Raw genomic sequence first — 14,626 nt, forward strand, 5'->3', positions numbered from 1 at the left:
GGTAAGGCATAATTCAAACATTCTCCCTCTGCTTTTTTACTCTAGAAAGTCCAGATATGCAAAGTGCAGGGTAGGAATTTCAAGTTGGGAGTGAAGGGAAGGGCACTGTTCATTACTTCAGTCTGTCACTTCCCATCCTCTAAGACACTCTCATCATGGTTTACCCTTTCCTATTTGTAGCTGGGAAACTGGAACTGCAAGTGGATGTCTAATAGTGCTGAAGAAAAATCAGAAATAGCAGGACTTTGAAGAGCAGTGTGGAAAGGTGGAAGAGAAAACAATGAGAATAAATACAGGTGGTAAGGTAAAGCCAGCTGAAAGTGAATGCCTGTAGGAGAAAATATTCAATAGCAATTTAAGACACAGGAATATACATCCTGTCCTTATGAAATTAAACTAAAAGGCTAGAGAAAATAACAGCACCAAAATACAAGTGGAAGGAAAAAAAGGAGAGAAAAAAAAACCCACCAGGTTTGCATATTATGGGAATTTCATTTCTACTAGAGATGACTCCAGGATTTAGTGATTATTTAGGTGTTTCCATTTTCAGAACAGACCAAAGGAGAATCCTGTCCACCCTCCATGCTCTCTCCTTGAAATCCTAGCACCTGGTAGAGAAAGATATTTCAGCTCAGCACCCGTTTTAGTGGCTACAGATGACCAATTCTTGCACTTGAAAGGTACACAGGACCAACGGAGAAATTAGCAAATGCCATGATAACCATGTTGCTGGTTTCTCTGACTATATTCTGGCCTGGGGCTTTGCTATTGCTGTAGGAAAAAACAGTTCCACAAAGACACAAAGGAGAAGGGTCACTGTGAACCATTGCAGAGAAGTATCTGCTAATGAGTGTTGACAAATGTTCATTATTAAAGTATGTAATACTCTCCAAAACACAAGTATCTCATTTCCTAGAATAATTTAAAACAAAACTTCTCACATGTGAAACCATTGGCACCATCTCACACTGAAACCAAATATCCAGATTGCATGAATTCTCCCTAGGGTCTTCATGGAAATTCCTTTCCAAGCACTTAAGTACTCATCTCTTTCTGTAAGTCACTCAGAAACATATTTCACCAGTATTATACATTTCCCAATCAAAAACCTCTACATAGGCCACTTTTTAATCCTTTTTTCCCTTGTCAACTTTTCCCTATTTATTCCAGCTGTTCATTCCTGCAACTGATACGAACTAAACATGGTTAAGCAGACACAGGGTTGGTCTGGACACCCCGTCTGCTACCAGCGTTTGTGGGGTCATGGTGCTAGAGCCATGAGAAGAGCCTTCCAGCCTATCTGTGACCATCAGGATTTTTGGTTACCAAGGCAGCTTCTGAAACTTGGACCATTAGGTTCTCCAGAGCTCACCTCATGTGCCGCAACAGGGATAGATGGGATTCCCCACTTAATTGCATACATAGAGCTTATGCCTGCAAAGTGGTTTGCTGTCAGTCTTGGACTTTCAAACCCCATTTACCTACAGGGCACAGCCCTTCTAACTGCAAAATGAGACTGGTAATCCCACACCACTGAAGGCCGGTCCACACCACCCCAAGCAAAACTGTAGACCTTCCATCCCATTCCCCATGTTCGCAAGACGTCATGATGGCTCCAGCCAGATGTGTCCTTCCAGTTCTGCCACATGAGAACCTGTCTGGATCATCTGCACTGGAAGATGGGTGTGCCTATCACAGCTGACATTATATTAATCCTTTTTCTCCTCAGGGTCGTATGCAGGTGCAGTGGTTGCCATGCCGCTGGCAGGTGTGCTGGTACAGTATATAGGATGGTCATCAGTCTTTTACATATATGGTGAGTTAACGTGAAGGATCTCTGTGACTAGACTGGTACTGCCAGACATTTTGTTAAACCTGTAGAACAAGTATGGATCAAAGTTGTTTTGGTGAAAGAGGTTACAAATGGGTTTTCCAACTTAATCCCTACTTATCGCAGCTTCTGAGAGCTTTATTTTGTAATCATCTGCTATAAACCGTTTTAATATGATAATGACCAGGCTAAAGCCCCTGGTCACCCAGTGACAGGGTTGGATGTGGATGCAGTTGCAAAGGTTGTTCTGTAACAAACACTTAGGGTGACATGTGGCCTAGAGTGCACACAAACAGCGAGTGCTACAGCATGCACTGCTGATGGGGAGCCAAATGTCTCTAAAACCTTCTGCCCTGAGAAATCTGTCCCTTGCTGCCCACCCTCAGTAAAGGAGTGTCACCTTTACAAAGTGGTCCCATCACATGGGTGCAGCCTCATGACTGATCTGTGGTGCCTCGTGCTTCCACTCATCGTATGTGGCAGAGCTGGCTCAAACCCAGCCTTGCTCATTAGCAACCCAGTTAAGATGGGTTTTCTCTGTTTTCTCTGGAGACACAAGACACACCATAAGATCTGCCACTGTAATCTGAATGTGAAGTCCTTTTACACACTTTGCGACCATGTTATGACTGCTCTGCTTTTTTCCTTCCTTAGGTCTCACATAGAGCTTTCCTTCTGCATTTTCTCTGCTCCATGAATATCATGTAGTACAAGTGACAAAATGCTCAAATGCTTTGTAAACAGTCACACAATATGCACAGTTGGTTACCATGTTTTCTTACTTTCCCAAGCATAACTTATAATGCAGATTTGATGTAACTGGCTCTTGGAAACAAAGTTCGAGGTCTGCAGGTGGCTTTATTGTCTTTTAAAAACCAAACTTTGCTTTTCCTACCTCTGCAGGTATGTTTGGGATTGTTTGGTACATGTTCTGGCTGCTTCATGCCTATGAGAGCCCTGCTGCACATCCAACAATATCCAGTGAAGAAAAGATATATATAGAAACAAGCATTGGAGAAGGAGCCAGCCTAGCTAGTGCAAGTGTAAGTAAAAAGGGCATTTCTGGTTATAATTTGGGAGCACTTCACACAAGATCAGATATGATGGGATGCATACTATTAGCTGCATAAGAGCAGCACAACTATTTTCTGTTGATGTTTAGGGGCTTTTTCTTTTATGAAAATCAAAAATCAAGTTCATGCAGCTGGACAGGACGAGTTCAACAGGCAAAACACACAGTGCTGTTTCAGCTCGTGGCATCTAGGGCCTCCCTAATCTAGGGAAGGGAGTGGGGAGAGAGAGGGAGCCACACAGTCTGGTCTCCTGCTCTTGAGTGATTACTATGCATGTTTGAAAAAATATTAATGGGAATAGCTAAATAAGAAACTGGTTGCAGATGTTAAATTATCCATCTGTCTTTTGAGCTCTTATTAAGGATGATTGCAATTCTGAAAGCTTAAGGACAGGGTTTCTACCCTGTTAAGTCTTGCAACAGCTCGACTCCTTGTTTTAAGACTTCTCATCCTCTGTTTAAGAGGATCCTGAAAGATCCTGGAAACTTAAAGCTAAAACTTATTTTCCCATCAAACTTCTCTCTATTTCCTTCAGTAACTTATTTTTGCTAGTGGTGAAAACCAAACTGCTTCTTCATAGGCTGTTTCTTCTTGGCTTTTACTCTTAAATATTCTGGAACAAAATAACTCCAAACTCTTTTCTTTACATATTTTGGGTAATAGCCTTGCTGAGAGTGTAAAATACCAGGCTTTTGGATGCTCCTCAAATTTAGCTGAAGTCACTCAGGTCTTGGCTGGAGACACACATACTTGTTCCAGCTCATGGTTTTCCCTTGTTGTACAATGGGTTTACTGCAGAGGACACCATCATGTGTTCACACATGACTGCAGGCATACAGTTGTCTGTAGAACATAACTGCTATTTTATAAAAAAAAGACAATGTCAATGTATATTGGCATAGTTACATATTTCAGCTTTTGATTTGAATTCTATTAAAAGTGAATAGGGCTCTGAAGTGTTCTTTGTTCCTCTTGTATGAAGTATTGAAGCATAAATAGAAACTGGAAATGCCAAAAGCAAGTTACAGAGATTTGATCATCTACCACAGACTATTTTTGCTGCATGAAATGAATTAGGTTGAAGCAGGTATCTGCTTGTTGCTGTGCTACCGCATGTTTCTTGACTTGGATAACCCTTTTTTTCTCTCAATCGTTTCAGTGGAATGTCCTGAACTGCATCATGTCTAAAAATAGGGAAGGCACAAGGTTTTCTCCAGTTTTCTTTGAATCTGTTATTTATCCTGTTATCCCAATAGCATGATTCTGGACGACTTTGTGTAATTTCAGTAATCATGGCAACAGTAGCATGGTGGGCATCTTAAAATTCTGACCTATTCTAATAAAGATTCTCAACCTGATTTTTTTCACTAATTTTTTACTTGCATTGTAAGTGATTTGCAACGTAAATTGGATGCCATGTACTGGATATTCTGGATACTAAAAGGTACTGGTTCTTTATTCTGCCTCTGCTTACTCAGTTTTGTTTTTTTTTTCCCCCTAGAAATTTAGTACTCCATGGAAGAGATTTTTCACTTCAATGCCAGTTTATGCAATCATTGTGGCAAACTTTTGCAGGAGCTGGACCTTCTATTTGCTCCTTATAAGTCAGCCTGCTTACTTTGAAGAAGTCTTTGGATTTGCAATAAGCAAGGTAAATGTCTGAGATTAATCAGTGACCTTCAGACCTCACCCTAGGAGATGCAGAGTGCTTGAGGAACTTCTGATCCCCCTGGAATCATTACAGTAGATTATTCCCAGTACTTGGGATGACATACTTCTGGTGATCTGACAGAAAGAAAAGCTTGCTAACATCAAATTATTAGAAAAAATGAAAGAATTGAGAAGTTGTTTGGGGAAAGAGTTGATTAAAACCCCACATATCATGAAAACCACAAAGTAAATGAATAGAAATGCACATTTTGTTTACTGATGGACATTCAGCTTTGCATGTCAGGTAATTTTTATCCTCTTTTCTTTTTTTCTTTCTCGTTATTTTTCATTGACAAATTTTGTATAGATTTATATTCCCTGCCTCTGCCACTTCATTAAAGAAAACATTGTTAGCCTCCCTCTTTAGAACATAAATGATTGTTCCAGAAAAGCTTTCCTAACATTCCTTTCAATAATCTATTTGCTACTTTGTAAGTAATTTTCAAACAAGTGTAATACTGTAAACTGATAGCAAACAACATTACTACCTGTGTGGTCTGGGAGCCTGTGCACCTGTGCACTGGCTCCGTAATGCTGGTGCGGTTGCAATGACACTGAATGGCCAAGCACAGCATGGAGATGAAGGACAGGGGTATTAAGACAAATTAGGTTTGTTTATTCTGAACTAGCTTTCATTAATGCTAGAGTTTCACGTCTGTGTAACTCAGTAATTAAAAACTAATGTAAAACCGTCAGTGTAAGTAGGCTGCACATCCTAGAAAGTGAACTCAAACTTCTCACTGAATTACTGTTTCAAAGAAAAGCTTCTAGAGGATGATGGGCTGATCACTAAAACTCTGCAAAACAGTATTTTCACATATCTGGGATAATTACCAGAGCTAACAGAGAAAGTAATAACCTTTCGGCAAAAAATTCACCAAGGGGAAGACATGCTTGACAAACTTGGTAAACTTCTATGATGATGTGGCTGGCCTGGTTGAGAAAGGGAGAGCAGTGTATATTGTCTACCTAGACTTTAGTAAGGCCTTTGATGCTGTCTCCCATAAGATCCTCATAGACACGCTGTTGATGTATGGGGCTGTTTGAGCAGACAGTGAGGACTGAAAACTGAATGGCTGGGCCCTGAGGGTAGTGATCAATAACAGGAAGTCTTGTTGGAGGCCACTAACTACTAGTGTACCCCAGAGATCATAATGGGTCTGATCCTTTTTGTTTGACATCTTTATTAATGATCTGGATGATGGGGAGGAGTGTACCCTCCTGCAAGTTTGCAGATGACACAAAACACTTTTTTACTGTGTGGGTGACCAAGCACGGGCAGATTGCCCAGAGGCAGCTGTGGAATCTCCATCCTTGGAGACATTTAGAAGCTATCTGGACACTGTCCTGGGCAGCCTGCTGTAGGTGATCCTGCTTGAGCAGGAGGATTGAAGAAGATAACCTCCTGAAGCTCCTGCCAACCTCAACTATCCTGTGATCCTGTGAAAATTAAAAGATAAGCATCAATTTATCAGCTCTAATCCCACAAAATTAAAAATACATGCATGGCTTTAAATGTGTGCTTAGTTAATAATTTATGAAATTCTATTATAATGTCAGGTTTTATTCTTATGTTCTTCATATATAATGTGCAGGTGCTTCCTTCCTTTCCACAGTGGCAGGTAACAGAAATAAACTTTCTGTTCAGAAAGGAGCTCCATAAGAACATGAATAAAAAAATATATAAAAGCAAATGGAAGCCAAGATAAAGCACTCTATTATCAGAACACATAAGACAGGGCTTTGTGATGTCTACAATAGAAGTTAATATTAACAATCTTCTAGGCAACTTTTTAGTGTAATCATGTAAGAGCAGGGATATTGCATGATATTTCTAAGGTAATATTCTCACTTGTGCTCTGGCTTCTCCCTCTATCTCATGAGGAGTATTCCTTCCATCACCCAGATTTTGGAATATATTCTAGCCAGCTAAATTAGAGCAGTATTTTTGTGCTCGTTTGCTGGTCACTGGAGAGATAGAAAACTCCACCAGAGCATCAGTTCAGTTCAGAAAGGAGCACCACCCTACCCCCCAAAAAATAAAGGAAGATGCCCAAGCATTTTCCACTTCACTGGTGCTCTAGGCACTGGGCAGCCAAGGGATGCTCTGCACAGATCCAGCTTTTTGACTGGGTCAGATTACTGACTACCCCTTTTGCAGGGAACTCTGTGACCCCAGCAGTGAACAAACAACCCTATTTCTGACCTTGTCTGTCAGCAATAGTGACTGGGCAGCATATGGTACCATGAAGAGGATCCTGTCGGCTTCATATCACAGGCACAGCATCTACATGAGACCCACCTCACAAGACTCAGTAGGGGTGGTGGACTAGGGCTTGTGAGGTTGGTAGCTTCTGGCCATGCCATGGCTCACATAGTGCCGTTACTGGGAAAGCCTAGGAGAAAAGCTGCTAGCACCTGGATGAGAGTATGCTGGAGTCTCTCAAGCTTTTAGAAATCCCTAAAGATGGGACAATGACAGCTTAAGGTCACCAGGGTCTTGCCTGTAGGTCCTGTTTGACCTGTCTGCAATCTTTGCACAGAAGGAACCAGGACAAAAATCTGTCTGATGGTGGAAAAAAAGAAGAGTTGAAGAATGGGAATGGTTCCTGTTCTCTTCCCTCTAAATCCTGAAGGAGGACATGAGCACTCATTTATCTAATTGCAGGTTGGCCTTTTGTCGGCAGTTCCTCACATGGTCATGACAATCATTGTACCCATTGGAGGGCAGCTAGCTGACTTCTTACGCAGCAGGAAGATTTTAACCACTACCACTGTAAGGAAGGTCATGAATTGTGGAGGTACTGTTGGATTCTGAAAATATAATATTTTACTGGTGTGTTGCAGTTGATACAAATAACATAGTTTTGTCCATGTTTAATTGTAATAAGAGACAAATTACTCTAGATTGCATTTGTGGCTGGTTAATCCGAAGCATTTAATGGAGAATTGATGTTAGATGTCTTCATGGTATAAACCCTTACCCATACGAGCATGCTTTTAAAAAGGGCGGAGGCAAGAAGCCTGGTTAATAATTAAAGGGACAATAGGGACCGGCTCAGAAAGGTAGTATGATGAAATTGGCCTCATCTTGCAAACTCATGCAGACAAAGTTAACCCTGAACTGTGGTGCTAGAGAGATCCTTTCCTAGTGGATACAGTCTTGCAGTAACTGGCCATGTTCCCAATTGTTACTTCCAGCAGAGCCCACTGACACGTTTAGGCTGCTAGGAGTGAATAAAAAAGAAAAAGGCAAGGGATGGACAGACTAATTTTCACTCAGCACAAAATAATTAATTTCCAGTTCTGTCACTGAACTGAAAAATCAATGACATCTACATACAGGGAAGATACTACATTAGAAAAAAAAATCAATCCAGATGGTCTGTGGAGTCCTTCTCCACTACCACTTCCTGGCTTACAGTATTTACGAATGGCACAGGCTGCCTGAAATATAGACGCCTGCCATCAGAGATACCATGCAGCTTGGCTAGACGTCTTCATAAAGGATTCTCAAATTCAGTGTATTTTAAGAGTGTATTTTCAGTGTCATTAAAAAGGAAAAAAAAAAAAAAAGGAAAAAACTACCAAAACTAAAACCAAAAAAAGCCCCAGAAGGATTGTAAAGTTATATATTAGGAAATGTTAATTTACAGTAATGGCAGAGACTGGAAATTCCCTGTCATGCTCAGGGATGTCTTATTGTATTCGTGGCATGCCTCTATATAAAATGCTCTTCTGTTCTATTTACCAAGAAAACCTCACATTGCTACAACCATGGGAAATTGAAGGCAAGTATTTTTCTCCTTTCCCTGTCATGTTGGTGTGTTTGTGAACTTTCCAGTGCTTTGCACAGAGTCATTTTCTTTTTGTTTCCCTGTCCTGCCCAAGGAGTTAACTGTACCAATGACTTGAGTCTTTTACACAGCAATGGGGAGAAAAAAGTATATTCTCAGACAATAAATATTCATATTTTTTTCTGCAAATCCAAAAAGCTTCCACGTATGTTCAAGAATAGCTGTAAGATAAAAAATACTTTTGTCTCATTTTAGTTTGCTTTTCTGGCTAGACCTTATTAGTACCTTCATGACCAGTAGCAATTGAAATTGAATTCATTCCCATGTGTTTCTTTTGAAGGCTTTGGGATGGAAGCAACCTTGCTTTTGGTGGTTGGTTATTCTCATACAAAAGGTGTGGCTATTTCATTTCTGGTGTTAGCAGTGGGCTTCAGTGGGTTTGCAATTTCAGGTAAGTGTTTATCTTATTCTTGGTTTTACTACTATTGATAAAAGTGATGTTGTTATCCCCGCTGTTGTTATTGTCATAATTTCGATCATTCTGTTTGCTCTTGATGTAGCTGTTTATAAGGTATTCCCTATTTCTTTCCATATCAGAAATAATTTACTTCAATATCTATGAAACGTGTTGCACATAGGACATGAAGCTTTGAGAGAAGCTGCGCTTTATTGATTCCAGTTTACAACAGCTTGTGCTATTATTTTTTAATGAATTTTTACAGTGTCAGCCAATTTTTCTTCTTGCATAAACAATATCCCTAAAAGAAGAAAGAAAGTGACTTACTCTGAAATTAATAGTTGCTCAAAGGCTATCAGTTGCGACCCGGCTCCCAGCCCTAGCTGCCAGTTTCTGCTTTTTAGGTCAGTCCTTTCTCTTGTTGTGTCCTATAGCCAGCCTTTCACCAAAACAGCTGGTTTTAACACTTTCATGGGTCTCACCAGTTCAGACTGACTTTTGAAGCTCCAACAGTACCAGCATTGTTATAAAATCCCATTTTGTTATGAAGATGGAAGGCCATCAGCTAGCACACTGCCAAGAAGATGGATCTATTGAACAAAACTGACCAGCAACATTAACTGCTGGTCTTCAGTAGTTTCAGGGTATCCAGACGGGCAGTAGCTTAGCTACTCAGTTGTGATACGCTTGCACGGCAGGCCATTTCTCTCAATCAATTTTTATTGCAGGATTTTCCCAGCAGTCAACTTTTTACTGCATTCAATTGCATGCACTTGGAATTCATCATCCTTCCTTGTGATCGTCCATAGCTCATATGACTAATTTTCATTGCCTAAATTGTGATAATTAACGGAGATGATTTTTCCTCTTTTTTATCTATTTCTTAATAAAATATATACCCAGAAGATACACTGCAGTAAGAGTAATTATTTTTCATACTAGTCTATAGTCTGTTTTTTTTTTTATCATGTTGTTAAACTGCTATTTCAAATATTGGAAGACGTATTAAGAACCACTACTATCTAAATAAAACTGTATCAGACATTTGATTAACATGTGGCCTTCATTCCTGAATTAAAAATATTTCCTGAGTGCATTAAGAAAATGAGAAGCACAGATACTTTAAATGAGTCCAAAACAAAGTACATGATCCCCAAAAGTGGGGGAAAAGGGGTTTTTGAAAAAGAATGAAGAGTTGCAACATATCTTTAATACCAAGAAAACACTACCCTTCTTTCTGATACGTGTAGTAGGGGGTTTCCTAACTTTTCAGGCTTCTTCAGCCAGAATGGTTGTAGGAAGCCCTGTTGGCCAGGTGGCACAATGTTGTGTAGTTGACCACTGTCTCTCATTTGCTGTAGGATTCAATGTGAATCACTTGGACATTGCACCACGTTATGCCAGCATTCTGATGGGAATTTCCAATGGTGTGGGGACACTGTCGGGAATGGTGTGCCCACTCATCGTTGGTGCAATGACAAAACATAAGGTAATATTTCTCCATGTTTTCTATTTGGCAATACAAGAGTTAAGACATTTCAAAGCTTCCTGGGAAGTCCATTTCATCATCAATCTCTGCGGCTATTTTCTGTTGTCTTAAACTTTCACTTTTGTAATATAGTAGTGGCATGATTCTCACCTATCATAAACAAATTATCTATGTAGGGAAATACTATTTTATACTACTTGCGGCTGAGTCTCTGCAATATCTCCATACTACTGCTTATAGGACTTGGGAAACAATTCTACAGTGCATCCCCGGTGGGGTGCACTGGAACCCATCCTGGCAGGGTTCCTAAGCAACCACTGATCTACAATAAGATTAATGTTGTTAGAGAAATCACTGCATTTTTAACTCCAGGAATATTTCACATTTGAGAGAGAAACTTCAAACTTCACTGTCAAAAAAAAACAAACCAAAACAAACCCCCAAGTTTTATTTAATTAGCCATTATTATAAAAAAAGGAAAAAAATCTTCACAATGACTCTCATAAATTGTGCTATCTGTAACACCAGGAATCAAACAGTGGTCATTGTTCAGTATGTGCTAATTCGTGGTCTAATTCAGAGAATAATATTTTTTTTTTACTGCAAACTTATTGAGACCTGAACCGTTCTTTCAGACTCGTGAAGAATGGCAAAAAGTCTTTCTGATTGCAGCCTTGGTGCATTACAGTGGAGTGATATTCTACGCTATCTTTGCTTCTGGGGAGAAGCAGGAATGGGCTGACCCTGAAAACCTCAATGAAGAGAAATGTGGCATAATTGATCAAGATGAACTGGCTGAAGAAACAGAAATGAACAATGAAACTTTTGTAAGTCCAAAGAAAATGTATGGTGCTACCAGTGAAAACAGTGAAGTACAGAGAAGAGAATGGAGACGGCAAAAGCAAGTGACTCAAGACATGGAAGAACAGAGTTCTTACCATTATGAAAATGGCAATTTTCAAGATTTGTCATAATTCTTGAAATTGTAAGGTTTGTATAGCAGCTACTCCCATCTCCCCTTCTGCTCAGCTGCCCCAAATCATCAGGTATCCACATTTATTATCTTATTCAATTGTGTAACATCTGACCATGTGACTAGATACAAGGGGTGGTAGTTCTCTTCGAATAATATGGAAAAGGGATAACAACAATGGGACTGGGAGAAGTGATACCAAATCCTCGCTCAGCCATTGTATACCCCTGGGATGAGATTCTGTGCTTGTTAGGAGATGACCTGTACTGCCAGGGCTCCTACCTGGTGCAAGCTGTAGGATTGACTGTAGGAGCACATGCCAAACTACAAACTCATGCTAAAAGATTAGGGTGGAGTGAAAAGCAGATTTATGAAAGCAGGCTGTGATTACTTACTAATGGTCACTTAACAGCAGGATGAGGAACAAGTAGCACAGATGGCAGAGCATTGTTTCAGCAGTTCCTTCATATCAATTCACAGTCTGCTTTATCTGCATAACCTACAGAGCATGGATAAGGCAATAAAATGGATACTTTCGAGATCTGTCCCCCTCCAAAGATTTTGTGCTGGCATGAAATAATTCTGAATATAAAATCATCGTTAGTGATGCAATATTATTAATCCTTACAAAAGGAGACCATAGTCCTGTTTGGAATAGGTTTCTCACTCAATTCATTATTGTCAAGTAATTCACATATATTTTTCTAGTATTGTACTGATAGTTTCTGGCCTCAACCCCAGCAGTTCTCATTTAGGTGAATGACCTTAATCACATGAGTAATTGTTAGTTCTCTATCTGTTACTTTTAATGCCTCAGTCTTGCTGTTGCTGCAAATGAAGTATGGTACTATTTGAGAGTTAACAGAGTACTGTGTCTAAAAGCAATTTTCTTTTAGACACAGGTATATTGGTACATATTTTGATATATGTTTGACAGTATAAAGTGGCTTTAGCCTTTTTCTACCATTTTTAGAATCAAACAGTGGAGCATGCTGTATCATCTCAGATAGCTGCAACTCAGAGACTCATTGTGGCATTAATACTCTTTTCAGAATGAAAAATTTCAGTAAGCTGTGATTTAATTTGTCTTTTATTATGATTACTGCCTCATTAAATTCAAGTGAAAGCTATCCTGTGTAGCGTACAATGTGCTTTGTGATGTTTCAGTATTGTTCTGATGTACCATATATAGCCACTGTGATGATCATGAAATTTGAACATTTCTAACATGCATTTTGCTATTTTGTTGAAGTGCAATTGAATACTATGAGTGGAATTACACTTGTATATTCATTTGAATCCATGGATGATTTATCTTTCCTACAAATGTAATTAAAGAGGAAGACCAGGAAGTTAGCTGATTCTCTTGTTCCTTTTCTACCCAGAAAAATCCAATCTGCAACTATGTATGGATAAGAAGTGAGGTAAACAGATACATGCCTCATTTAACTACAGTGAAAACTTTTTAATTGGTATCAACAGATAATTTAATGATAGGGGTATTGTGGGGTATTGTTGTGGTGTAGCTCAATCCTACCTTGACACAATGTAGTTTATTAATAAAATACTCAAAAAAAATATCTTATTGCTTTATCCTGTTAGGACAGAGAAGAACCCTTCTTTCAAAATCCTAAGCTTTGCTTTAAACTAGAGTTGCTTATTTCTCTACTGACATTTAGAACAAGTATAAGAAACTATCTTCATTCTTGCAGGTTACAGTCAGGATTTGGGAATTTAAGTGACAGGAGCTTGAGTCTTTCACAAAAGATGGTCCACATGCTATCAAACTATTTTGCAACATCAACCATAATTTATGAAAGATAAAGTACTACTCCTTTGAATATGCACAAATAAATCAGCTCCTTCCTCCCTCTCCAATCACATACCATGCATATGTAGTACTGCAAGAACTCTTAATAGTGAAAATCATATTATGAAAGGACTTACTGTAAGAATCTGCAAGTATAATCTGGCAGAGAAGAAAGAGAAGGCCAGACAATTCTAGACTATTCTAGCAACAGTAAGGTTTTCTGAGAAGCATCATTATTTTTCCAGTGATGATGAAGGGTAACTTTCCTGCCTCACAAAGAGGAACACGAAGGGTATGAATGCTATTATGATAAAGAACTACAAACATCCCAAAAGCCTGGGAAATGGCCAGCTGGCGCAGGAGAGCTCATTTGCCTCGCTGGTGAATGTAGTTGCTATTTCTTACTTTTACGGATACACGCCACAACTGTCACAAGTGACACATGATACAGCAAGGAGCTCAGTTTAGCAGGATCAGTTTGTACCTGCAAACAGACCCCACTGACTTATTTCAGTGGAAGCTTGACTTCAATAGATATTTGAGCATTATTTAATGCACTGAAAGAAATGGTTTAAAAACATTTGGACAAGCTTTTGAATTTAAATAAGCACTTTCTATCTTTTCTAAATTTAACTGCTTCCAGAGGCAGAATATTATCTCAGACTAGTGAACTTATGTACAGTCCACAATGCTTTTCCAGGCAATTGCATTCAGATGTTTGGGCTGCCTATTTCCCTTTCTTTTTCATCTGTTTAATTTGTTCAGGTGCGTTGCATGAAGAGTAAACATCAGCAATGGTTGGAATTAGTTTTCTTTCCTGGAAATCTTTGTTACTTAATAACACTTTGATATGCACAGTGGCTTCCACAATACTGTATGACCAAGAATAAAGCCAATTTACTGGGAACAAACAGTCCTTGCAGCTCCAGATTTGTTGGTTATCTCTATCTGCAACCTGCTCCAACAGCCTTTTCTTGTGTGAACAGAGAAAGCACAATCACTGAGGGTGTTTCTGCTCTAAACTGACTTCTTAAAACATGTTAGATTTTGGAACATTCAGGCAAACACCTGGCATATTGCAACCTGACTCTAAAAAGGTCATGGCTCTAATGCCAGCAGATGAAAAGAACTCAAATGATACTCTCTAAGAAGAAATATTAGTTTGCTTAACTTCATTTATTATTTTATTTGCCTTTTTTTCTGTTCTCATGTCCAAAATAACTTCTGCATATTTTCAAATATAAGACATTGTTCATTTCAGAAAAACTCAGAGTTTTATTTAAAAACGGTTTTCTGATTGCAGAAGGAGGCAAAAGCTGGTTTATAGAAAAGAGATTTCAAGCAAGCCAGGGGAAGAAAAACAGCTTCATATAATGTGAAATAGTAGAATAGGTAAGCCACAGAATATTAAGTCTGAGGAGAGAAAAAGTAGGACAGTAACTCCTAGGTATATGTTATTCAGGTATATTGTTATCCACTGATCTTT

At 39.1% G+C, this 14,626-nt stretch overlaps 1 protein-coding gene across 1 annotated transcript in view; it reads left to right on the forward strand.

Annotated features, from left to right (window-relative positions):
- Positions 1-11,582, forward strand: part of SLC17A8 (solute carrier family 17 member 8) — a 28,126-nt gene extending 16,544 nt beyond the window's left edge. The window contains exons 6-12 of the mRNA XM_057424369.1: positions 1,730-1,816; positions 2,735-2,874; positions 4,406-4,555; positions 7,283-7,415; positions 8,752-8,862; positions 10,230-10,357; positions 10,993-11,582. Of these exons, the coding sequence (XP_057280352.1) occupies positions 1,730-1,816; positions 2,735-2,874; positions 4,406-4,555; positions 7,283-7,415; positions 8,752-8,862; positions 10,230-10,357; positions 10,993-11,331 (1,088 nt within the window). The 3' untranslated portion in view covers positions 11,332-11,582. The remainder of the gene's footprint in view (positions 1-1,729; positions 1,817-2,734; positions 2,875-4,405; positions 4,556-7,282; positions 7,416-8,751; positions 8,863-10,229; positions 10,358-10,992) is intronic.
- The last annotated feature ends 3,044 nt before the right edge of the window (positions 11,583-14,626 follow it).

The sequence above is a fragment of the Pezoporus wallicus genome, unplaced genomic scaffold, assembly GCF_028554395.1.
Source record: "Pezoporus wallicus isolate ANWC-B61680 ecotype Strahan unplaced genomic scaffold, APGP_CSIRO_Pwel_v1 scaffold_3294, whole genome shotgun sequence".
NCBI classification, from domain to species: domain Eukaryota; kingdom Metazoa; phylum Chordata; class Aves; order Psittaciformes; family Psittacidae; genus Pezoporus; species Pezoporus wallicus.